General features: G+C 50.1%; 2 protein-coding genes across 6 annotated transcripts in view; one reads left to right on the forward strand and one right to left on the reverse strand.

Moving 5' to 3' along the window:
* Positions 1 to 24,806, forward strand: part of NHSL2 (NHS like 2) — a gene marked incomplete at both ends in the record, with an annotated part of 257,736 nt that overhangs the window by 226,463 nt on the left and 6,467 nt on the right. For 3 of the 5 annotated variants that reach the window (XM_079727605.1, XM_079727606.1, XM_079727607.1), the window contains 4 exons: positions 18,690 to 18,845; positions 21,934 to 22,061; positions 22,368 to 22,563; positions 24,378 to 24,509. In XM_079727605.1, the coding sequence (XP_079583731.1) occupies positions 18,690 to 18,845; positions 21,934 to 22,061; positions 22,368 to 22,563; positions 24,378 to 24,509 (612 nt within the window). Of the gene's footprint in view, positions 1 to 18,689; positions 18,846 to 21,933; positions 22,062 to 22,367; positions 22,564 to 24,377; positions 24,588 to 24,806 lie in introns of all 5 variants that reach the window. The other 2 variants (XM_079727604.1, XM_079727608.1) reach the window with 2 other exon arrangements.
* On the reverse strand, positions 16,482 to 18,221 carry RTL5 (retrotransposon Gag like 5; the record flags this gene model as incomplete). The annotated part of the gene is made up of 1 exon (XM_079727609.1): positions 16,482 to 18,221. One exon carries the CDS (start codon positions 18,219 to 18,221, stop codon positions 16,482 to 16,484), a length of 1,740 nt encoding a protein of 579 aa, XP_079583735.1.

A 24,806-nucleotide genomic window follows, 5' to 3' on the forward strand; every position in this document is an offset into this window, starting at 1 on the left:
GAGAGGGAAAGCTAGTCTCCGTCAGGGCTGGTAGGAGCATGCCTCTACACACCTTTCAAAATGCAAGGTGCTCTCTCTGTCAAGCGAGGTTGGGTGTCCCAGAAAGTGGACTCTGAGAGGGAATGAGCGTGCGGGAAGTTTAGTAGGGAGGATCTTGTGATCGACAGCTGTGGAAAGTGGGTAAGGAAGCAGGATCGTGCAGAGGGGATAAAGTAAACTGCACCGCAGTCCTGACAACAGCCTCACTCGGTCAATCTAAGCGGGAGGCTCTGTCTCTGAGCCAGCCCCTCAGAGTTGGCCTGACTTGGGATGAAGGAGCCACCCCAGGAAGGAGGTGCGACATTTGACAAGCGATCCCCCAAGAGGGCTGGCAGTGCAATGCTACCTATGGCAGCTCTGCTGACACTTAGGAGACTAAGTTGTTTGTCCCTGAGGTGAGATCTGGGCAGCACATCACAGTGTCCGCTATAAGAGGACTGCCTTGCAGGTGACCCTCATGAAGGGCAAGGCCATAGGCAGATATTAGGGGGCGGTTTCAAAGAGGAAAACCTCATTTTTTTTTTTTTTTTTTTTTTGCGGTACGCGGGCCTCTCACTGCTGTGGCCTCTCCCGTTGCGGAGCACAGGCTCCAGACGCGCAGGCTCAGCGGCCATGGCTCACGGGCCCAGCCACTCTGCGGCATGTGGGATCTTCCCGGACCGGGGCACGAACCCGTGTCCCCTGCATCGGCAGGCGGACTCTCAACCACTGCGCCACCAGGGAAGCCCCGGAAAACCTCATTTTTGAACTCAGATGCCTGGCTGCTCTATCATTCTGAGCTCTGATCTCTATTCCTGATTTGTCTCCTTAGGCAGTGACCTTTGAGGACCACCGATGGGCCAGCCTTTAGTTTAGGTACTTCCCAGGATCCAAAACATTGCTCCAGACTTTGTCTCCTAGGATCCTTTCATGGCTTTGGAATACAGACAGGGTGGAAATATTATGGTTGCATATTATTAGTGAGGAATCCTGGGCTCAGAGAGGAGACACAGCTAGGTGGTGATGAGGTAGGCTCAGAGCCCCAGGTCCCACCCGCTTTCCCTGGTGACACAGCTGCCCAAAATTTCAAGTGATTTGTTTTGTGATCAAATGGACAAATCTCTTCCTCCTCATTAATGCTAAACCAGCTTGTTCCCCACACCTACCAATCAATTTCCAGATGAGCCCATCTCAATCCTGCAAATCACAAAGTGAAATTTGACTTAGTGGATGCAACACAAAATGGCCCTTCCTCTTCTGGAAAGCTGCTCTCTTTGGAGGGAAGCAGAGCTTCCTTGCACCAAGGACAAGCCTGAGCCTCCCCAGTCTGGGGGGGACATGAGAGGCTTCAGGCAGTCTGGCTGAGTTAACCTTGAGTTAATCTTATTAACCTGTGAGATCAGTTGGCTGCAGGCACCAGACAAGTGACAGCACAGGCATTAATTCAGCAGTGGCCGGGGCAGCCTGACAGCCAGGGGCCGATTTATCAGTCTTTTTAATGGATGGGATTGCATTTAGCTAATTGAGTCTGAGACTGGCATGAATAAGCCCTCTCTTCAGGCAACCCCCTTGTGATGTGGTGCTCCTCGGTGGGTGTCCTGCAGAGGGAAGGATGGGGGAAGGAGAAGAGGAGGCAGGTGACAAGTGATGCCCCCTCCCTGACCACTGTAATAACTGGTTTGGGGATCCAGGTATCTCTAAGCTGCATGCTGCTGTCGGGAGGCAGTGGTTCTCAAATGTGATCCTCGCACCAGCAGGATCAGCATCCCTTGGGAACTTGCGAGAGATGCAGAATCTTGGACTCTACCCCAGACCTACTCGATTAGAAAGTCTGGGAGCGGGGCCCAGCAGTCTGTGTTTTAAGAGGCCCTCCATGGCATTCTGATTCTCACTAAAGTTCGAGACTCGCTGGATAAGTTATGAGCACAAACTCTGGCACCAGGCAGCCTGGGTTACTAGTATATGACTTTGGACAAAGCATCTAACCTCTCAGTGTCTCAGTTTCTTCATCTGTAAAAATGGGGGCTATAATAGTACCTGCCTTATAGAGTTATTGTGAAGATTAAGTTTGCAAAGTTCCTAGAGCAATGTCTGGGACGTGGTAAGGGGCTGTATTTATAAATGTTAACAACTGCTGTTATTGTTGGAAATAATGGAGCCTAGGGCTTCTGTCTGCTCCTTCAGCATGACAGTGACTCTAAGTAAAAAACAGGATCATAAAATTCCTATGATTTGATAAGTAAAACCATATGGTACAAAATTGTCTCTTTACTGTGATTGTATTTATGTAAAAATGTGTATGCACGTGAACAAGGTAAAATTATGGGTGATTTATTTCTCTAATCACAAATGTTTGCATGTGGTTAAATGTAATATACCTTTGGAATCAAAATATTAACTACATTCGACTAGATGAGAAAAATGTATTGGATCATAGATAACCAATGGGCAGAGTTGAAGACTACTCCAGAACACTCAAGATATAGGGCTGCCACATGTGGGTCCCTGTCTCCACTCAGGGACAGGACAGCAGTTCTGGGCTCATCAGGTCACATCAGAGCAAAACACAAGGTCCCTCAAGGTTAAAAGGGAAGAGATGTGAGCCAGAGTCTGGTCCAACTAAGGCACCTCAATAATAGCATGAAGGATGGCTGGGAGGTGGGCATGAGGGCTGGGCAATGAATTCATCCCCAGGAAGGGAGAAAATTTCCAGCTGAGAGTCAGCATGGCCTTGGGAGCTCTAAGACCTTGATGATTGCTGTGTAAAAGTCTGAATAGTTGGTGAGAGCTTCAATTAAGTCTCCATCTCTAAAGGAATAAGTCCAGCTAGCCGGCGGGTCTATATCTCCATCTTGTCACCTACATATATCTAGGTACCAGGGGACTCCTGATTGGGCTGTAAAATCCTAGCATAGGGCCAGGATAGCTGACTTCAAGATTAAGATCTAGGTCAAATTATTGGGGTAGGTGTGTAGTAAGCTTGAAACTTCAAACATGTATGCTACTCTCAGCTCCACTTTCCTCTTTTAAACTTTGGTACCTAGAACAAGGACACTCTAGTTAGAGTTTACTAAGATCTGAATATAGTGCTTGTTTCTACAGAGTATTTCTTTGTACCTCGGTAACCTGTTTACTTTTAAATGGTAGCATATCTGTTGATACATGGTGACTATGGAATCTACTAAGACGTACTAGAATTTCTGCAGTTTATCACATAAACTACCCTGATCTCATCTTATGGCCTTTGTTTTAATACTTGAGTATGATATTGTGGTACATTTCTGACTTACCAAGGTTATTTTTCATGTATACAACAGCTTTATTGAGACGTAATGCATGCATATACCGTATAGTTCACCCATTTTAAAATGTACAGTTCCATGGGTTTTTGTATATTTAAAGAGTTGTGCAGCCATCACCACAATCTTAGAACATTTTCAACACCCCTGAAAGAAACCCTGAACCCCCTCCCCAGCCCTAGGCAAACACTAATCTACTTTGTCTCTATGGATTTGCCTACTCTGGTCATGTCGTATAAGTGGAATCATTCACTATGTGGCCTATTGTGTCTGGCTTCTTTCACGCGGCATAATGTTTTCAAGGTTCATTGACGTTGTAGTATGTCTCATTACTTCATTCCTTTTTATGGCTGAGTAACATTCCATTGCATGGCTATACCACATTTTGTTTATTTATTTATCCATTCACCAGTTGATGCTCATGAGTTGCTTCCACTTTTGGCTATTGTAAATAATGTGGCTATGAATATTCATGTACAAGTTTTTGTGTGGACGTGTGTTTTCATTTCTCTTGGGTGTATGCCTAGTAGTGGAAGGGCTGGGTTGTATGACAACTCCATATTTAACATTTTGAGGAACTTACCATTTTCCAAAGCAGCTACACCATGCTACATTCCCACCAGCAATGTGTGAGAGTACCAGTTTCTCCACATCCTCATCAATATTTGTCTGACTTTTTGATTCTAGCCATCCTAGTAGGTGTGGAGTGGGATCTCATTGTGTTTTTTATCTTCATTCCCCTAATGAATAATGATGTTGAGCATCTTTTTATGTGCTCATTGGCCATTTGTATATCTTCCTTGGAGAAATGTCTATTCAGACCTTTTGCCCATTTTTGAATTGGTTTATTTGTCTTTTATTATTGATTTGTAAGAGATGTTTATATATTCTGGATACAAGTCTCTTATTAGACATATGATTTGCAAATATTTTCTGGCATTCTGTAGGCTTTTTACTTTCTTGATGGTGTTATTTGTAACACAAATTTTTTAATTTTGATGAATTCCAGTTTATCTATTTTTTCTTTTGTTGTTTGTGCAATTTGTGTCACATCTAAGCACTACTGCGTAATCCAAGGTCTCAAAGACTTACACCTATGTTTCCTTCTCAGTGTTATAATTTTAGCTGTTATGTGTAAGTCTTTGATACAATTTGAATTTAATTCTGTAAGAGTGTGAGAATGAATTCCAATTTCGTTCTTCTACATATGGAAATCCAGTTGTCCTAGAACCACTTGTTGAAAAGACTGTTCTTTCCACATTGAGTGAATTTGGCACTCTTGTCAAAAATCAACTGGCCTTGAGTATGAGTTTATTTCTGGATTCTCAGTTCTGTTCCATTGATCTACATGTCTATCCTTATGCTATCAGCACATTATTTTTATTATTTTTTATTTTTTTGTGGTATGCGGGCCTCTCACTGTTGTGGCCTCTCCAGTTGAGGAGCACAGGCTCCGGACGCGCAGGCCCAGCGGCCATGGCTCATGGGCCCAGACACTCCGCGGTATGTGGAATCCTCCTGGACCGGGGCATGAACCCGTGTCCCCTGCATTGGCAGGTGGACTCTCAACCACTGTGCCACCAGGGAAGCCCAGCACGTTATTTTTTTATATAAATTTATTTATTTTTTTATTTATTGGCTGTGTTGGGTCTTGGTTGCTGTGTGTGGGCTTTCTCTAGTTGCAGCGAGTGGGGGCTACTCTTCGTTGCAGTGCACAGGCTTCTCATCGCAGTGGCTTCTTTTGTTGCAGAGCACGGGCTCTAGACACGCGGGCTTCAGTAGTTGTGGTGCATGGGCTTAGTTGCTCTGCAGCATGTGGGACCTTCCCAGACCAGGGCTTGAACTCATGTCCCCTGCATCGGCAGGCGGATTCTTAACCACTGCGCCACCAGGGAAGTCCCAGCACATTATTTTAATTACTGTAGCTTTGTATAAAGTTTTGAAATTGGTGGGAAGTGTGAGTCCTCCAACTTCGTTCTTTTTTAAGTTTGCTTTGGCCATTCTGGGTCCCTGGAATTTCCATATGAATTTTAGGACCAGCTTGTCAATGTCTATCAATACAAAGAATCCAGCAGGGCTTCTTATCGGGATTGCTTTGAATCTATAAATCATTTTGGAGAGTATTGCCATCTTTACAATATTAAGTATTTTGATCCATGAACATAGGATGTCTTTCCATTTGTTTCAATCTTCTTTAATTTCTTTCAACATGTCCTGTAAGTTTTCAATGTACAAGTCTGGCACCACTTTTGTTTAATTTATTCTAAGTGTTTTATTATTTTGATGATATTGTAAATGGAATTATTTTCTTAATTTTATTTCAGATTGTTCATTACAAGTGTATTACAATACAATTTTTATATTGATTTCATATCCTACAACTTTGTTGAAATCATCTATTAATTTAAATAGTTTTTTTACCAGATTCCTTAGGATTTCTATATATAATACAAGATCATGTCATCTGTAAATATAGTTTACTTCTTCCTTTCAAATCTTTCCAGTGCCTTTTATTTATTTTTCTTACCAATGGCTAGAACCTCCAGTACAATGTTGAATAGAAGTGGCAAGAGGGGACACACTTGTCCATTCCTGATCTTAGAGGGAAAGCTTCTAGCATTTCGCTATTGTCATGTTCTTGTGGGTTTTTCACAGATGCCCTTTGTTAGGTTGACGAAGTTCCTTTCTATTTCTAGTTTGTTGAGAGGTTTTTTTATTATTATTATGAAAGGGTGTTGTATTTTGTTAAATCCTTTTTCTGTGTCTATTGAGATAATTATGTTTTTGTTTATCATTCCATTCATATACTCTGTTTTATAAATTGATTTTCAGACGTTAAAACAACTGTGCCTTCCTGGGATAAATCCTACTTGGCCATGATATATGATCCTTTTTATATGTTGCTGGATTTGGTTTGCTCGTATCTTGTTGAGGATTTTTGTGTCCATAATCATAAGAGATATCGGTCTGTAGTTTTCTTTTCTTGTGATGTTTTTTGTCTAGTTTTGGTATCAGGGTAATATGGGCCTCATGGAATGAGTTGAAAAGTGTTACCTCTTCTTCTATATTTTGAAAGAGTTTGTGAAGAATTGACATTAATTCTTTAATCATTTGATAGAATTCATCAAAGAAGCCATCTGTATCTGGGCTTTGCTTTCTTTTTTTTTTTTTTTTTGCGTTACGCGGGCCTCTCACTGCTGTGGCCCCTCCCATTGCGGAGCACAGGCTCCGGACACGCAAGCTCAGCAGCCATGGCTCACGGGCCCAGCCGCTCCGCGGCATGTGGGATCTTCCCAGACCAGGGCATGAACCCGTGTCCCCTGCATCGGCAGGCGGACTCTCAACCACTGCGCCACCAGGGAAGCCCTCTTTCTTCTTCTTTTTTTTTTTTTTTTAAGTCAATCTTATTTATTTATTTATTTTATTTATTTAATTTATTTATTTTTGGCCGCCTTAGGTCTTCATTGCTGCACGCGGGATTTTTCTAGTTGCAGTGAGCAAGGAGGGCTACTCTTCATTGCCGTGCGTGGGCTTCTCATTGAGGTGGCTTCTGTTGTTACAGAGCACGGGCTCTAGGCACACGGGCTTCAGTAGTTGTGGCTCGCGGGCTTCAGTAGTTGTGGCTCGTGGGCTCTAGAGCACGGGCTCAGTAGTTGTGGCTCATGGGCTTAGTTGCTCTGCGGCATGTGGGATACTCCCGGACCAAGGATCGAACCCGTGTCCCCTGCATTGGCAGGCGGATTCTTAACCACTGCGCCACCAGGGAAGCCCTGGGCTTCTCTTTATGAGTAGTTTTGATTACTAACTCAATCTCTTTACTTAGATTTATTTGGAGTTTTTGTTTCTTCTTTGTGTCTTTTCAATAGTTTGTGTCTTTCTAAGACTTTATGCATTCTATCTAAGTTGTATACCTTACTGTCATATAATTGTTCATAGTATTCCTTTATAATCTTTTTTATTTCTGTAAGGTTAATTGTAATGTCCCCTTTTAAATTTCTGATTTAAGTAATTGGGTTCTTCTCTCTTTTATTCTTGATCAATCTAGCTAATCAAAGTTCTTTTGAATTCTCATTTGGTCCTCAGTCTCTTTCTGCCTATGTTTGGGAGCACTGGCCAACCTAAGAACATACATATATTTCTTTTATAGTCAAGAAAATAGGTCTTATTCACACTCCAGCATGTGGAGCTCTCAATCTGAACCCCCAAAGCATACTATTCTCTTCCCTCGACTAACTGAGGCAGACTCATTGCGAACCAGACTCTCTATTAGCCCCTGGCTATAGCTCATAAAGCTATCACAATCTCATCCTCTCACTCTGAAAATTAAGCTGCAGCTCTTTTAGCACATTAGCCGTCAGCCAAGTATTGCTCATTTCTGAGTAAATATGGGTGCCTGGGGAAGAGCAGAAGGCAGCGGACCCTGGCCAGCTGGGACCCCCAAGCAAGGCATTGTGAGTAGGCCTGGGGCCTGGTCTTGATGAACAGTGCTTTTTGAGTCTTGAATGGGAGCAGAGGCAAGTTAGAAGAGCAGAGGCCTACTGCTGTTCTGACCATTTGTCTGCTTGGCCATGGCACCCACACTGTGCTGCCCTGCTTGGCAGGGATTCAGCTGACAGGTGGCAAAGCCAGGAAGTCAGGAAAAAGCATTTGGTATTTTGGGAAATAATTGCCGATTTTGACTGGTGTCCTGGGGTGCATGGCACAGTTGGTGATCTTTCCCCTTCTCTCTGCAAAACTTAAGCCTGGCTGGGGTGCTAGGGCAGAAGCATCCATTAGCTCAGAAAATGTCTTCGAGCCAATAAAATGTTCGCTTAAAGATTATTTCCAAACTAATGGGAAATCTGTGTGTGCAAGCAAGTCCAAATTTTAAAATGGAGCAAAACCCACCAAGATTTCACTGGTAAGGAAGTGGCAACAAATCAACTCTTAGGGAGGAGTGTGTGGTGAGCTTGAAACTCAAACCAAGTGTGACAGCCTCAGCCCCACCCTGGGCTGCTGACTCAGGACCAAGAGGAAGAGGGAGCTGCCAGACTTCATGATTTCTGTAAACAGTTCTTGAAAGAGAAACCACACACTTGTCTTTCTGCCAGCCCCCAGCTTCTCCTGGGAGCTTACAGTTCAGCTATTGTCTTTTCTCTGACACCCGAGGGCAGGGTTTCTCAACTTGAGCTCTATGGACCTCCAGGGGGTGGAAAGAATTGGGGGGGTCTGTGAACTTGCACGGGAAAATTTTTTGATCCTTTTCCACTAACCTCTAACAGAAATTTAGCAGTTCCTCAAACTAGGAACGTAGGCAGCCCGCATAATAGTATTAACAGTATCTTTATTAACAGTGACTTTATCCCCAATAGAAATCACAAATATTTTCGTATCAGATTACAGCTATTGTATCTCAAGAAAGTTACTCATGCTCATCATCACTTCAAAACTTCTAATCTATAGACTTGCCGCTCAGTCTTGTAACTTAATGCATTATTAAAGTAGTAACATAACTAGATCAAAATTTCTGAAAAGTATTTTATAACTCTTTCAATATGATTCATTTCCTTTTTAATTCTATGCATTATATTTTATGCATCTGAAAACATTATTCTGAGAAGGAGTCCAGAGGTTTCACCAAACTCCTAGAGGGACCCATGATCTAAAAGGGATTGAGACCCCAGCCCTGGATCTTGGCCCTCTCCTGCCCCACTGGCCTCATTTCTGCTCCACAGAACTTTCCCTGTCTTACTGGAGGGCTCGAAAGCACTAGCATGCTAGTGCTGTGACATTAGGCAAGTGAAAATTCCCCTGCTGTTTCTTAGCCTGCAGAATGGGGAATAATAACACTACCTACTTTTATAGGGTTGTAGTGATGATTCAATGAGTTAATCAGTGTAAAGCGCTTAGTGCCCAACCAGTAGTAAGTGCTTGTAAGTATTAGCTATTATTATTGTTGTTGTCATTTGATATCAATTATCTCACTAATATCTACTATTATTATCTCCATTTTTAGAAAAAGGAAACTGGGGCTTAGAGAGGTGAAATGACTGACCCAAGGGTACACACAAGGAAATGGCAGAGCCAGAGTTCAAAGCCAGGTCTGTGGGATTCACGAGCCCAGCGGATGTCGCTCTCCACCTCATCACAGATTGGGAGTGATGGGCCCCCCAAAGAGACAGGGACCATCAACAGGGGGCTTAGTTGGGAATGAACAACAAGCTCTGCACCCTCCTGCTTTCCCTTCCCAACTTGTTCCTACTGTCCACACCTCCAACTTGATGGCGGGGGGGGGTGGGGAGGGGTGGTGCTCCCAGTTCCACTTGCGTACCGTCAGCCCTCAGCCAGATCTCAGGAAGCCAGTCCTCCTCCCAAAGGCTACTGCCAGTGCAGCCCCCATGTGCCAAGGGGACAAATGAGCACCAAGCTCATTTGGGGTCATGGACCAGCCTCTGCTCAAGCCTTATGGAGCATTGGGGTCAGGGGCAGGGGGGTGATTGGGGGACTCAGAAAGGCAGGAGCTTGTCTGGGGAGTGAAGGCAGCATCGTGGAGGAAGTGGTCTTGGAGCAGAGGAGATTGCCAGTTGGAGTGGGGCCAGGAGTGCTTATGAATTTTTAAGGCAGAGGGAATAGAGTGTGCAAAGGGCCAGAGGCATAAAAGGGCCCGGGATGTAAGGAAAGAAGAAGGTAATTCAGGATGTCTGGGGTTTGGACTGAATGGAAGAGGGAAGAAGGTTGGCATGGGCAGAGGAGACGGCATAGGTAGTTTATTTATAACCAGCTAGTGAGGAAGGCCGGAACCGAGTCCACAAGTCTTCCAATAGAGGAAGGAGAGGCATTGAAGGGTTTTTGTATGGGAGCAACAGGAGCAGATTTGTGCTTTCAAAGGACCATGCCCACCCACACTCCAAGCAGGCGTGTGGAAGGTGGATTGATTAGAAGGGGTAGAGACTGGAGGCTGGTTAGACCAGCAGGGAGGCTACTTCAGCAGTCCAGGGGAGAGATGAGGGGTGTGCTAAACTGGGTGGGGAGGAGTCTGGAACTTGTGACACTCCCTCTGGCTCACGTGTCTGCACTAAGTGGTGAGGAGGAGGTAGGACCAAACCGGCAATTGCTGGGGGCACTTGCCCTCCTCAAGTTTGGTTGTGGATGGAAAGGCTTCCTTGGGCCAGAGGAGAGTCGCCATGAATTCACAGGCTAACACCTTCCATTTTAGCCTCTTTCTCGTATTAACAGTGCACAGCAAGAGCAGAATAAAAAGCCAGGGCCCTACTTTCTGGCCCTGCCCTCCTGGGAGAGTAGCTGAGGTGAGGGGCCCCAGCTGTACCCCTCTGTGTGGCAGGCAGGAAGGGCACAGGGGCCGTGAAGAACAGGTCAGAGCCCGCCCTCTGTCAAAGGAAATATCCACCCTCCTAAGCCTTTCAGAGACTATTTTCTTCCAAGTAGGTCCCGCTGTTACCAGGGCAACCGAGAGCCCTGGGCTTTGTGTTTCTGTGTCTGTGGAGTCCCTGGGGAGAAGTGGTCTGCCGCGCTTTCCCTAGTCTGGGCAGGATGCAGGAAGTGCTAGCCGGAGGTAGAGCCCCCATCCCCATTTGGGGGTAATCTCTTGCCTTGTTAATGCCTGTCCTCATCCCCTGGGAGGGGCCAAGGCCCCGTGGGAGTCAGTTCTGGCGGTCAAGGGTTAAGGCTTAGGACCTGGTTTCTCAAAGTCAGATTTCTGCACTGATCCTATGGCACACCTCTCTCAGGAGGTGCAATCTGAGCAGGTGTCCCGGAGGGGCGAGCTCACACCAGACCATTGTACATGCTGGGGGATCATTGCACAAATATTTCTTGATTACTTACTGCGTGCTAGTGCAGGATCTCCAGGCTGGTTCCTGCTCCAGGGAGCTCTATGGGAAGTCTCAGGACCAAACTGGCTGCTAAATATCACCCGGGCTAGTTGGTCCCCAATGCTCTTTTCTGCACTGGGCTGAGCTGGTCATTAGAATTGCCTAGGGAGCTTTTTAGAAATAGAAATTCCTGGACATTCTGATTCTACCAGCGTGGGTTGTGAGTGGAGGGTGGAGGTTAAGAGTTATGGAGGTCTCACCGCTGGAGTTCACAGTCAAACTCTGCAAATGGAGCAAGTGACCTTGAGCTGCCAGTTTCCTCACAAAATGAATGAGAGGAACAGTGAAGCCTGCTTCACAGGCAGCAAGCTTTTCTCTGCCTTCCTCCATACCTTGGGGACAGAGTTTTTATGACTCTTGCCATCCTTGTCACCCTTCTACTGCCCCCCACTCTTTCCTTCCTTCCTTCTTCCTGGCTTTTGCTCTATTTTCTTATTTTGGGCACGCAAAGGGGCTTCTGTGAGATGCAACCTGGTCACCTTCCATTGGGCAGCCAGGATCCCAGGTGGGCCCTGTCCATCTCCTGGGTCTCGCACTCACTCTGTTGCAGCAGCCCCAGAAGGTATTAGCATTTCTGGCAGCCACGGCAGTCTGCTGATTCATCCTGAGCCCCCATCAACTCAGGTTTTCAGATTTTTTTTCACAAGTTTCTTCTCATCCACATCTTCCCCACTCGGGCTTCTGCAGATGGTTTTCGGAACTTAACTGCAAGATCTCACAAGTGCACCTAGTAAAGGTCATTTCAGTACATCCTTCCAAGTTAGAGAGATCGCGGGGGTGCTCCTGATTCCATTTTGGAGGGGATCCCCTAGTCCTCCAAGCTTCATGCCATCTGCAGATGCCCTCAGCGAGCTACCTCTAGGTCTCCATCCAGCGGCCCATTTATTCACTCACTTCTTAGTTTATGTACCAAACTGGGGTTGCGATCCTACTGTGTATCCAGCCATGTGCTGGGCCCCAGGGACTAGGTGGATGAGGAAACTGTGTTCTGAGCAGGAATGGGACTCACATAGGGCCCCAAATCCAGTCAGTGGTGGGGCCGGACTGGAATCCAGGGGTTTTTTCCCTATACTCATAGGGCTCCCCACTGCAGGGGTGGGCAAGGCTGACCTTGCTCTTACTTTCCCCCGCCTGCTCTGATGGGCCATCGCACACTCAATCTGGGATCACCTATTCCCTACCTGCAATGGCGTGAGAAACTCCAGGGGGTGCTGGAGACTTTATCCGACCCCCTGAAGCAGAAAGGGGAACCCTAGTGCTCACTGATGCTGCTCACGGCCCCACAGCCCTGTCCCTCCCCGGAAGGGGCAGTCAGCCACACACTCATGCATACTCATCGCCGTAAACTCAGCCCTGCCACTGGCCTGGCTTGCTCTGCAGGCCCTTCCCTGCAGGGCAGAACTGACTGGTTCTGGAGCCTCCAGAGAGAGGGCACCTGATGCATACCTGGTTGCTTTGGCAAAGACCCAGAATCCAGCCAGGGTGAGGCTTGAGCTCGTCAGGGGGCTCTCCTGGGAAAGGGCATGGAGTATCAGAGTTGAGAGAGTACGGGTCTGGGAGTCACAAAGACCCAAGTCCCCCACGCAACCTAGTATCTCTGAAATTCAGGTCCCTCAGCTCTAAAACAAGACACCTGCCTCACTGAGTGTGGGAATGAAATGTGGTGAAAGTGTCCGGCACACAGTCAGAAACAAGCTGGTTTCCTCCCTCCCCCATAAAGAGGCAAAGCAAGTGCGACTCTGATGCCTGGCTTCGTTCCTCACTGCACGCCTGTACGGTGGCAGGGCAAGAGGACAGGTGGGCAGGACAGGGCAGACCCGGGAAACAGGAGGGCCACTGGAGGGGAGGCAGAGAGGGGTGAAGCATCCCTGGAGCTGACGAATGGGCAGCTGCCGTGCTGTGATAGAGCCACTTAGCAGCTGTAAACTTTGGGCCAGTGACTTCTCCTCTCTAAGCCTGTTTCCTCATCTGTAAGATGGGGGTGAGATGAAATGAGATAACGCATGTGTAGTGCCTGGAACGGCACTTATACCTGGGAGGGGGTATAAGTCCATAAACGTTCTCACCCACTGTCCCAGGGGAAGAAATTTCAACTCATGGCTGGGAAACTTGAGCAAATCCCAGAATGGGATTCAGTTTCTTCTGCTCCCACAATCTGTGAGGAGCAGTGAAATCTTACTGGAGGGTGTCTGCATGGACTGCTCTAGGGATGTATTTAAAAATCTTCACCAGCTTTCTCACTGGTGTCCCATAGCACCATCTAGTGCCAAGAAGTGGAAGGGCCCTCCCCCTTCCCCAACGTGGGGCCCCTCCCTCCCTCAAAAGTCCTGTGTGTGGGGGGGTGTGCGGGGGTGGGGGTGTTTGGGGGCCAGGGGTCAGCACTGTTATAGGATGGTAGGGTAGGGCTAGACCACTCATACCTTTATATCTTTATATTAGTGGAGAACTAATGCTGTTTTTCAAGATACCTAGTCCCTCCACTTCCCTCCTGACAACTTCTGCCATCCACAAGCCCTTAGTTTCCTCATCGAAGGACTTCAAGGCTTCAGGCTAGGGTTGATCCAGGCGAAGTGCCTGGTAAGTACCTAATGCCTCCTAGGTGGGCTTCTGTGCTCGCTCAGTAACCCAGAGAGACACAGTCTTTACACACCCTATATCTTTTTTATTGAGGAGAAAGCTTTAGCATACAGAACGATTTCTCATCTTCACAACACAGTAATGCAACAATATACGATAACACGCTGGTTTCAAACGACTTCTTCCCGGGTCTCTGGGAATCCGTGGGCTGCCTTCATACCCCTGCATGCATCCCCTCATCCCCACCCACCCCTCTTTCAACCCAAGAAAGCGCCCAAAGCCCATAGTTCCTCTTACAGCCCTCGTGGCTGTTACATCACAATACTGAAGACCTGGGAAAAGGGGGGAAGAGGGTCAAAGGGAGCCCAAGCCCCCTTGCCACCAGAGGGCCAGAAACCAGCTCACTGCTCATCTGCCCTTTCCCCGGCTGAGGCTACACGGGCTCAGGATGAGAAGCACCATGGGAACAGGCAGGGCCTGTGCTGAGGGGTCCCTGGAGATGGGCGTGCAAGGCACCCGTCCTTTGCACTTCTCCGGCAGGCACGTGGGCAGCAGGGCCAGCGTGTCGACCATCAGCAAACAGGGTCCACGGCCTTGAAGAACAGCGGTTCCCCTTCTGGAACTCTCTCCTGAGGAAATAGCTGAAAAACAGACACACTTTTCTTTACAGGGTTATTTACTCCTGCACTGGTGGGGATGGGGGAAACCAGGCAGTTGACATGTCCAACACATTAGGAGAATTCTTAAATAAATGATTCAGTCTGTGTGACTGCATAGGTGGCAGCCATTTTAAATCCTGCTGATCGAGAGCTCGCGGGATGATCTTGGCTTTGAAAAGACGCAGTGAGAACACATTAGAAAGAAAGTGTTAACAGTGCTTGCGTCTGTGTGGTGGGATTCTGAATGTTTGGGACTTTGGGGTTCTTATCGTTTTCTCTATTTGCCAATTTTTCTATAATGATTATGTGTTACTTTTCTCTTTGGAGGAGGGGAGTAGCCTTTTTAAAAGATAACAACAGGTTATAGGAACTTGACTCCACCGATCCCCAGGCTGAGAAATGTGTGAGCAACAGAAGGGCTTCTTACCTCCCACTGATGAACAGAGACCTCACCAGAAACCAGCCGAGGCCTGGGTTTCTCCATGACTCCTCTTCCTCCAGCTCCTTCCTCTTGCCTCTGGGCTCAAAATCCTAAGGCTGGGCTGAGGTTACCTATCAGACTCCAGTGAGGAACAGAGGCTTAATTTACTATGTTTTCCTCCCTTTGGCCGCAGACACTTCGGCTGCACTTGCCCGGCTGCCAGGCCCTGTGCAGGAAGCCCAGTGTGGAGGGCAGTTCAGGCCAGCAGTGGATCTGACTGGCATTCTGTGGCCAGAGTGACATAGTGTGTATTTTTCACTGCAGAAGCAGTGTTTTCTGGACCCAAGACAGGCAGCAGGTCTCTCTGAGGGCCCCTAGGTTAGGACCCAGAAGCCCCAGGAGTTACTAGGAGGCAGTCAACCGCTTAGGCCTCACCGCCTACTCGATGCCCAGCGCCAGGCCATGGCTTGCCCCGAATGTGAGAGACACAAGGTCATCCCGACAGCAAGGCTGCGGTGGGTGAAGTCTCTGTAGAGAGGACCTTCCTCTCTACTCTCAGAAATAAGGAGTCCTTTAAGTTGGAGTTGAAGAGCAGGCCTTGGGCCTCTCTCTCTGGCAGTCTGGGAAGGAAAGGCCAATTAGGCCACCTCTGGAACCCCAAGGATGGCAAATCTTCTGCCAAGACCTTTGGCTGGAGACTGCAGTCCAAGGCCTGGCTGGGGGAGGAGACCACCGTCCCTAAGGAAAGAGTCACTCTTTACAAGGTCAAACTGAGTTGTTGCTGCTGCTTTCTCCTCCTCCGGCTCCCCCACCCAACTGCGTACCCTCTAGGCAATGTCAAGGAAAAGGGTAGGGCATGGAACATTGGGCTCTGTCCACTGGGGATGCCCAGGAGGGTAATGTAGTAAGAGGAGAGGGTCCCAGATCTGGAGAGCCCTGAGGCCCTGAGCCTGTAGTCTGTGGGAAGGTGGAACCAGCTTGCTCAGTCAGTCAAGGTCAGGTCTCAGCTGGGTGGTCCACTGGACACGTGGTTTTGCATACTCTCACTGGGCTAGATGGAGGGGGTTCTTCGGGGCCCTCCTGCTGGAGGGGTGACCCGAAGCAAGTGTAGGCTCCCAGGAACGTTTCTTGATAGCATTTGCTCTCCACTGATTATACCTAGTAAGTGGCCTCAGTGGCTTTAAGAGTTCAGTGGAGCCTGTCCTTTCACTCACTGGGGCAGAGCAGTGAGGCACTGGGTGAAGTCCTGGTTAGCTCGTCAGAGGATTAAACCATAGAACACGGCGTGAATAAACGCAGGAGAGGTGAGCGCTGGGAACAACTAGAGGGGAAATACAAGAGGGTGACCAGTTCATTTACAGGAACAGGCCCAGACACCTGCTCTCTAGCTCGTGGCAGGACTGAGCAGAGTGCACACCAAGAGGGCAGCTATTGCTGAGCCCTCCCTGCCCGGGTGTCACTCCCCGGTCACGGTCGCAGGAAGGTCTGGAGTTCTCCAGGTCTTCTTCGGGTTCCGCAAGTTTGGAACTCCCTTAAGTACTGGTCAGTCAATGGGGCGGGTGTGGCAGCGAAAGCAGGGGCAGGGGACGCAGTGGAAGGGTGTGTTCGCGTGGGGGGGGGCAGCTCGCCCTGGCTCTCACACGCGAATGCGGCCCCGCGCAGCCCGGTGGCCCCCCTGCCTCGGAGTGAGGCGGAATAGCACGGGGGGACGGCGTCGTATTTGGCGTTGCCCCAGGCGACCTGCCCGGCGAATCAGTGGCGGCGAACTGTAGAATGGTGAATTGGTACCTGGAAGGCCCTCCAAAAGTGGGACTCGATTCTGGTTCCTCCGTCTGCTGGGCTGTATGATGGGAGGTGACACATCTAGGAAATTTTCATGATAGTAGCCAGAAGTCTGGGATGAAGCATTGGCGTAGGTGGGCTCTATCTCCATCAGCTCATCCAGGTCATCATCTTGGGTCTCATCCTCTGTCTCTTGCTCCTGTTCTGGCTCCTGCTCGAGCTCCTGCTCCGGTTCCTGGCGGCCACCCTCATGTTCATCGTCTTTCTCGTCCTTATTCTGATCTTCCTCCTCCTTCTTCCTCTTCTTCCTCATCCCCTCCTCCTCTTCCTCCTCTGCTTCCTCCTCCTCTTCTTCCTCCTCCTCTTCTTCCTCCTCCTCTTCTTCTTCCTCCTGCTCGTCCTCCTCCCCTTTTTGTTTCAGCTCCTTCTTCCTCATCTCTTCCTCCCTCTTCTCCCCCTCCTCCCCCCTGGTCTCTTGCTGAATAGCTCTCACGCGCCTCCCCTGGTCCTTGTCCTGGAGCCTGCGCCTGCATGCCTCTTCATCTTCATCCCCACTGTGGCACTCTTCTCCCTCTTCACCTTCAAGATTACGGTCTGCTGCAAAAGGGAAGAAAATATTGCGAACCCCAGGGAGTGGCATTGGCTTGGGGACACGCACTTTTCTTTCTATCTCCACGCACTCGAGAATCAGCTCGTCCAGGTCGGCCATTTCAGTTGACCATAAGAGCTCCTTGCGGAAGAATTCTGACAGGCCTTTGAGGAATTGGTTTTGAAGGCGGCAGTCATCCCAAGACAAGAATTGAGCCAGGAACTGAAAAGCATCTGCATAGCTGCCCAGGGTACAGTCTCCCTGCTTGAGCTTGCGGATGGCTTTTTTTGCCACGCTTGGGGGGATGGGGCCACAGAATTCCTTACGGATTTCATCCAGGAAGCGCGGGAAGTTGGCATGCAGGGGGCTCCCTTCCTGGGTGACTGAGACAGCCCAGTCCTTGGCTTCACCAGCGAAAAAGGAGATCAGAAAGGACACCCGCTCAGCGCCCCCGGGGAAATGATCCTCATGGTCGGCTATGAAAGTCTCTAGCTGCATCAGGAATTCAGCCAGGTAGACTGGGTCGCCCGAGAAGGGTTCTATCTCGGGCCGCTCCAGCGGCGGCAGAGGAGGCTGCGGGGGCAGCTCCTTGGCCGAGGGTGGGGGCAGCGCCGGCGGGGGCGGGGGCGGGCTGGGCAGCGGGGGTGGGTCGGTGGGCCCGCCGGAGGTGCCGCAATCCTGGATCACGCTAATCAACAGTTCGTCTGGGGCGTACTCGGGCTCGGCGCGCGGGGGAGGCCAGCACAGGAAGGGCAGCTCTCCCTCAGGAACGGCGTCAATCTCACTGAGCGGGAACTCAAAGTTCTCCTCGGAAAGGACGGGCACCACGGGCACCGGCCAACGCATGTAGCTCGAGACATTGCCCCGCAAGGAATTGACCTCGGCCAGGGCTCTGCCGAGCTGAAGGCCCAGATTGGCATTCTCCCCGCGAAGGGCATTTAATTCTTCTCGCAGGGCCACGTTCGCCATGCGGAGACTACTGAGATTCCCGGCCGCCTCGGACATCAGGACTAGCCTGGGCGCCTGGGGCTGCGGGCGGGGATGGGATGGGGAGCTGGGGGCCGCTAGAGGAGCCGCGGGCGGCGGCAGGGCGCGCGGGAGGCCGAGCCACACCCACCGGGGCAAGGGCCCGGCGGCTCGGCCCAGGGCGCGTTACCTCGTCCCGGGGAGCGCAAAGGGCGGGCGGCGGCGGGAGCCGGGAGGCGCCGGGCGGAGGAGGCGGGCGGCGAGGCAGCGAGGCGAAGATCGGGCGGGCGGAGGCTGATGGCGAAGGAGAGAACGGACTGCGGCACGATCTGTCGAGGAAAACTCGTGCGGCTGGCGCATCCCCGCCTTTTAAGTGTGGCCCGCGCCGCCCCCTCACCCCCGGCCGGGGCGGGTCTTGGGGAACCGCGGGCGCCCACTGGCCGCCGCGCGCCGCCCCCGCCCCCCCGTTCGCCGGCGGCGCCTCTCACTGCCTCTCTCCTTCCCTAGCTGCAGCTAACTCGGGTCGGGAAAATGCGACAGCGACTGCCCACTCGAGGTCGTCATGGCGACAGCCAGTGAACGTGTTCCTCTCCTCGGGCAGGCCCCCGAGTGTAGAGGAGCTGCTTCGCGAGGCGCAGCTCAATCTCCAGAGCCTGTTGCAAGGTACTGAGAGGGAGGGGGGCTGCGGCCGGAGCCCACGGGACAGATGCATAGCGTCTGGAGGGAGGCGACGAAGAAAGAGGACAGGGACTCGCGAAATAAAGAGAGAGAATAGTAGAAAACCTATTGAGAAACAAAACACACTCTTTCCATCTTTCACCTTCCGGACTACTGACTCCAAAAGCCCTAATTCTACGGCTGTTTACACCCTCTGGTCCCCCTCCCTCGTTTTTTTCAGTTCAGTAGTCTCTGGGGAAAAGGGACAGAGGCCGAGGCAGGGCCATGGGTCAAGTCATTTACAAAGAGCGCTGGATGAGAGGCTCCCGCAGTGTGGGCCCACATACCCTCAGGCCTTCTCTTGCAACATCACCCAAGTCTTTGGAATCCCGGCGCCCAAAGACAAAGGAGGCATCTGCAGGGTCTCCCACTCTGGGCTTCACTCACTCTGCTCTTGCAATAACCTTGTCCACATATCTCCTGGGTCGCTCCTGCCTCACCAAAGTAAGCCCAATACACAGCACTCAGAGCTCACCTCCTCCCCAATTCCCAACCCCATGTCTTTGAAGTATACTAACGAGCACCTTGTACACAAAGCTGGGTCCACACAACCCAGAGAAACAGCCCAGCCATAATGCCTGAGCAGTCAGATTGCCTGCACCAGGCAGAATGAGAAAACCGAGACTTTCAAATCAGACAGAGCCAGAATCTAACTTGAATCCCACACCTAACTAGCTGTGTGACATTATGCAGATTACCCAACCTCTCTGAGCTTCAGATTAGTCAGTCATCTTTACTTTTTTTTTTCTTTTTTTTTGCGGTACGCGGGCCTCTCACTGTTGTGGCCTCTCCCGTTGTAGAGCACAGGCTCCGGACGCGCAGGCTCAGCGGCCATGGCTCACGGGCCCAGCCGCTCCGCGGCACGTGGGATCTTCCCAGACCGGGGCACGAACCCGTGTCCCCTGCATCGGCAGGTGGACTGTCAACCACTGCGCCACCAGGGAAGCCCAGTCAGTCATCTTTAAAATGGGGATTCCACTTCCCCACATGGCATTTTGTGAGAATTAAAAATAGGGTGTCCATAAACTGATTAGCAAGAGTATCTTGCAGCTGGAGAGACCCAGATAAGATGCAACATCAACTCCCGGTCTGTGTCCTTTGGAACACAGGATGATCTAGACGCAATATTAAAATTAATGTAAAAGAAAAAAAACAATTGTGGTCCCCCATAGGACCTTACAATGTGAAGAACATACACACTGACCAGAGGGATTTATCCAGTGTAAGTGGCAATAGGATTAAAACTCAGTGCTATGAGAGAGACTACTGGGGTGCTACAAATATCTGGATGGCAGTTACAAGGGGCATGCATATGTCAGAATTCACTGAGCTGCACACTTAAGATTTGTGCACTTCACTGTAGGTAAGTTAGATCTCGAGAAAATAAGACAAATAAAACCCCAGTGCTAGTCACAAGCTCCTTACACCCTCCAGGCACTCACTCTCCCATTCGGGCCTCTTTTCCAAGCCTAAAAGCCCTTCCTCCCTCTTCCCCACTCCAATCCTTACACTTTCTTCCAAGTTCTGTTCTTGCCGCATCCAAAAAGACCTTTAACACTAGTTCTGCACTTTGCATCATTCCCTCCCTAAGCACTCATACGAGGCCCTTTGTACCACCCAGCTCAAGGGGACTCGTATAGTTCCGAACTGATTTGTCTTTCATTTGTTCATTCATTGACTCATTCATCTACTAGTCCCAGGTATATATTTTGTCCACCTAACCAGACTGGGCTTCTGAATGTAAAGGATCACGTCTCTTACTACTCTCCGGTTTCCAGAAACACCTGGCACAGGGCTGGATCCCCAAGAGGACATTTGCTGAGTGAACATTAAAAGTGAAAAGAGGTCTTATTAGCTGTCATTTATCCATACCAACAAAGAGTAACTTTTACGGAGAACAGAAAACTGCAGAGGGGCCACCCAACTGAACAACGGCCATGACCCCACCTCCCTGCCAGGGCAGTGGCAAGCTTAGAGAAGCAAGATTCTAAGGGACACCATGAGCCTTGTGTTCAGATAAGAGAGGAGCTGCTATGCAGAAAGAAAGAGTCAGTGTGCTCTGTGTTGCCACCATGGGCAGAATGAGGACACGTGGGTGGAAACCTAGGGGGAGGCCAAGGTACCTCAAGATGAGGAAGAACTTTCCTGACATGCCTGAAAGCCCCAACTGTCCTTGGATGGAATGAGCCACCTTGGGAGGAAGGCTTCTCCCCTTCTCTGCAGGCAGGTGTGTGTGGAGGCTGAAGAAACACCTGGAAGGGATGCTGAGGAAGCCGGAGCCCAGAATGGGATGTTGGACCAGAGAACCCTCGAGGCCCCTCCTGACCCCAAGTTTCTATGATTCTTCAAATCTCTGTTCAAATGTGCAGAGTCCTGACTGTTCTTTAGTCTCACTTCCTTCACTCGTTGAATTCATCACTTAAATGAAACCCATTCAAATCTTCTGCATCCTTCTTATTCCCCAACGATGCCCCTGAACTTCTCCTTCCTCCTCCGCCACTACCTCCACCTTCCCTATCCTTCCTGGACCTGATATGCCCCCCACAGCGGGACTAAGGTGCAGGGAACCGAGCCCTCGGAGGCTCAGGTAAGAGTTCTCAGCATCCAAGGGAGCATTCCACGTTGGACTTCCCAACGCAAATTTCTTTGTGCTTCACACAGGTCATGTCCCTGGTAGGGTTGCAGAAAACCTGAAGGGATGCAGGGCTTCAAAGAGAGAATCTCGCAGCAGAGAGTAGCAAAAGGCATCTGCATCCTGAGCCTCTTCCCTGAGTTGAGCACTTAAGGTGGGGGCCATGGAGACAAAGGCTTGGTCCCCGAACCAGCACAACTCAAATCCATTGACTCTCTTTTCTCCTCATAGGAGGTAGGCATTTTTCCATTCCCAAATGGCTCAGATGCCGGGAACTATCCTAAAGAAACAATGAGAGTCAGACCTGGCAGCTAGAGCAGGAGCCCCCAGCTCATGGTCCTTCCCTGGCCCGCCGCTTGGCCGTGGCTCCCTAGAGTGTGTATCCACTGTGCTGTTTTTCAGAAGAATATGAGGAACAGTACTCGGAGGCCAGACTTCTGGGGCAGACCTTCCGCTCTGCTGATGAGGCCCCTGAGCCCACTCCCAGCCCAAGGCCCCAGTCTGCCAGGCGTCTGGAGTTTGTACTGATGGTGAGTTGCCTCCTCCCCCACCTGGGAGAGCCAGCATGCAGAGCTCGCCCCGCACCCATTGACGGGGAACCTGGAACTGCTTACATTACCCACTGGAAGCTGCTGCTCATCTCTGCTCACCAGCAGAGCCATCCTGAGGCCCTGCCGAGATGGGACCTGCACGGCAGGCGTCCGGCCTGGCAGCCTGTCCACACTTTCCTGCCTCCCAGATGAAGCCTCCAACCACCCTGCCTAGACAGCCATTCTGTGGGCACGGCTCGTCTCCAGTCGGGAGCACACCCTTCCCATCACCTTCTTTCCCAACAGCCCACAAAACGGCAGCTGAGCGAGGATGAGACTACCATGCAGGGTGTGAGGGCCCCTGAGCCCTCCCTGAGCCTGCCTACCACAGCCGACAAGCAAGCTGCCTGGAATAGCCCCTTCCCTCTGCCCGTCCTAGAGGAGAAGCGATGGCTTCAGCCTTGTCCCACGCACTCTGACATCGTGCCCATCAATGTCTCCGGTAGAGTTGTTTAGCATCGCCTCTGTTCGCTTCCTCCATGCCAACTACAGATCATCCTCTCCAAATGCACTGGGTGCTGGGGGAGGGAGCGAGACTTTCTTTGCTACTGGCTCACCCTGCACTGTCAAGGTCGTGGCTCTCGCCCGGGAACAGAGGCATGCTCTTTCTTCACTCTCTACTGGCCCTGCCACACTAACTGAGACCATTTGATGGCAAAGGAAACTCTCTTAACAGAAAACTCTAAAACCTTACGAATTCATGTGCTCTTTGGAGCATCTGTGGAAACTTAGAGTGTATGAGTTATGTTTGGTTTGGGGAAAGAAGACTTCTTGTGCCAGAAGCCGGGTTTGGAGCACACAGATAGGAGTTACAGGGGAAGTGTGGGGTTCAGAGTGCTGGCGGTAAATGGGAGGATCAGACCCAGAGTACAGACCAAGGGCCTTGTGGCACTTTGAGTCATCACTCAGTCTCCTAGTGAGGTGGGCCTCTTCCACTTGTGTGAGACCAAAGAGGGATCCAGTACTACCTTGAGATGGGGAAAATAATGTACGCAGCTCAGCTGGCTATGTCTCTGGGGACATGTGGCACCCTGTACCATGCCCATTATTAATTCATTCTCCACACTTAACCGGCTGTAAGTGGAAGAGGAAGAGGGTCAGCCATTTCAGAAGGAGATAGGGCCAACGGCCTGATGAAATCAAGACCTCCTAACCCAAGGGGACCAGAGGCACCCTGTGAGCCAGTGCCAGCCCGTGGTGTGCTGGAAAAAGTTGGTGAAGATGATGAGGACAGCTCTGGCCACAGGTGGTGATGCTCCCTGGATATGGGGTAATCCAGCACCACTGGTGTCATCTCAGGAAATTAGAGACAGGAAGTAGAGCCCAGAGCCTAGGGAGATGTACTAAGAGGTGTGAGGGCTGAGAGGAGAAACTCACAAAGTGTGATGGTGGGTGCTTTGTTTTTGAACTTCTACCCTACTCTCAATGAGGCTGGCCCTGTGTTTTGCCCACAGAGCCACTTTCTGTGGAGGGGGGTACCTATGTGGCCATGGGGCTGAGAGGGGAGGGTTTGGTTAGCCAGTCGCTGAATGAAGACAGTGCAGGGGAGCAGCAAACCTCACCCCACTGCCCCCGCCCTGCCCCCGCCCTAGCAATTCCATAGGAGCAAAGACTGAGCGGGTGCTTTGAGAAAAACAGATCTCAATCACCACGCAGGGGCGAACTTTGATCAAATGTGATCATGTGGCTGGAGGGCAGACCATCAGACTGCTTCCTGGATAGTGGGGAGGGATGGCGCAGCTTCTTGGAGACACTGTCTTCGTCGGCCTGAATAAAGGCTTTTCCCTGAGAAAAGATTGCAATCAAGCAATATCTAGTCTCAACATGTCTCTCCACTCCAGTGGTTCTCACCCCGGGCTGTACATCTGAACAATCAATCACCTGGGGAGTTTGAGAAAATGCTTCTATCTGGGCCCTATTCCCAGAGTATTAAGTGTTCTGAGGTGGGGTCTAGTTATTAGAGTTTGAAAAGCTGCCCAGTTTATTTCGATATGTAGCCAGGGTTGAAAACCATGGCTCTCGGCCACCTAAGACTCACAGGTGACCCTGGGTGGACCTCTGAAAGCCAGCATGCGTGCTTTGGAGCTGCGGGTGCCCGGGGCCAAGTTGGGGGGGATGGGGAAGAAGGGTCACCTGCCTGGATGCTATTCATGCTCATCGCTACTGCCATCATCCCTTCTCTCAACCTCAGGCCAGTTTCTACCATACTGTAAACAGAAATCAGGATGCACCCAAGTGTCTTTATTTTGGCTACAGGGCAGCAGTTTGATAAACATGCAAGTTTGCGACACTCGTTGTTTAACACAGAGACAGCCGTGAACCCCAAGTCCACCCTGAGGCGGAGGCGGACCATTATTGGATTCTCTAACTATTCTCAGCGAGACCAAGGTGACCCCACCATAGCTGATCCCCCAAACCCTTCCCCTTGCTCACTCTCACCATTTCTGCAACCCAAGTGGTATTGCTGTGACAGGGAACGGGAATGATTGGGGGGGGGGGAGGGACTTTGGATGTCCTGAAAAAGCCAATATAGTAATTAAGGATAACCAAGGACCTTTTGTCTAGGGCAGCAACCGAATATGGAGAGCAGGTCTCCCAGGCTAATAAATTCGTTATGTTATTGTTTCCTATTATAAGTGGAATATAACTATGTATGTCGAATTTAGGCAGATAGATGCCTAAGAG

Source organism: Hyperoodon ampullatus (genome assembly GCF_949752795.1).
Source record: "Hyperoodon ampullatus genome assembly, chromosome: X".
NCBI lineage: Eukaryota > Metazoa > Chordata > Mammalia > Artiodactyla > Ziphiidae > Hyperoodon > Hyperoodon ampullatus.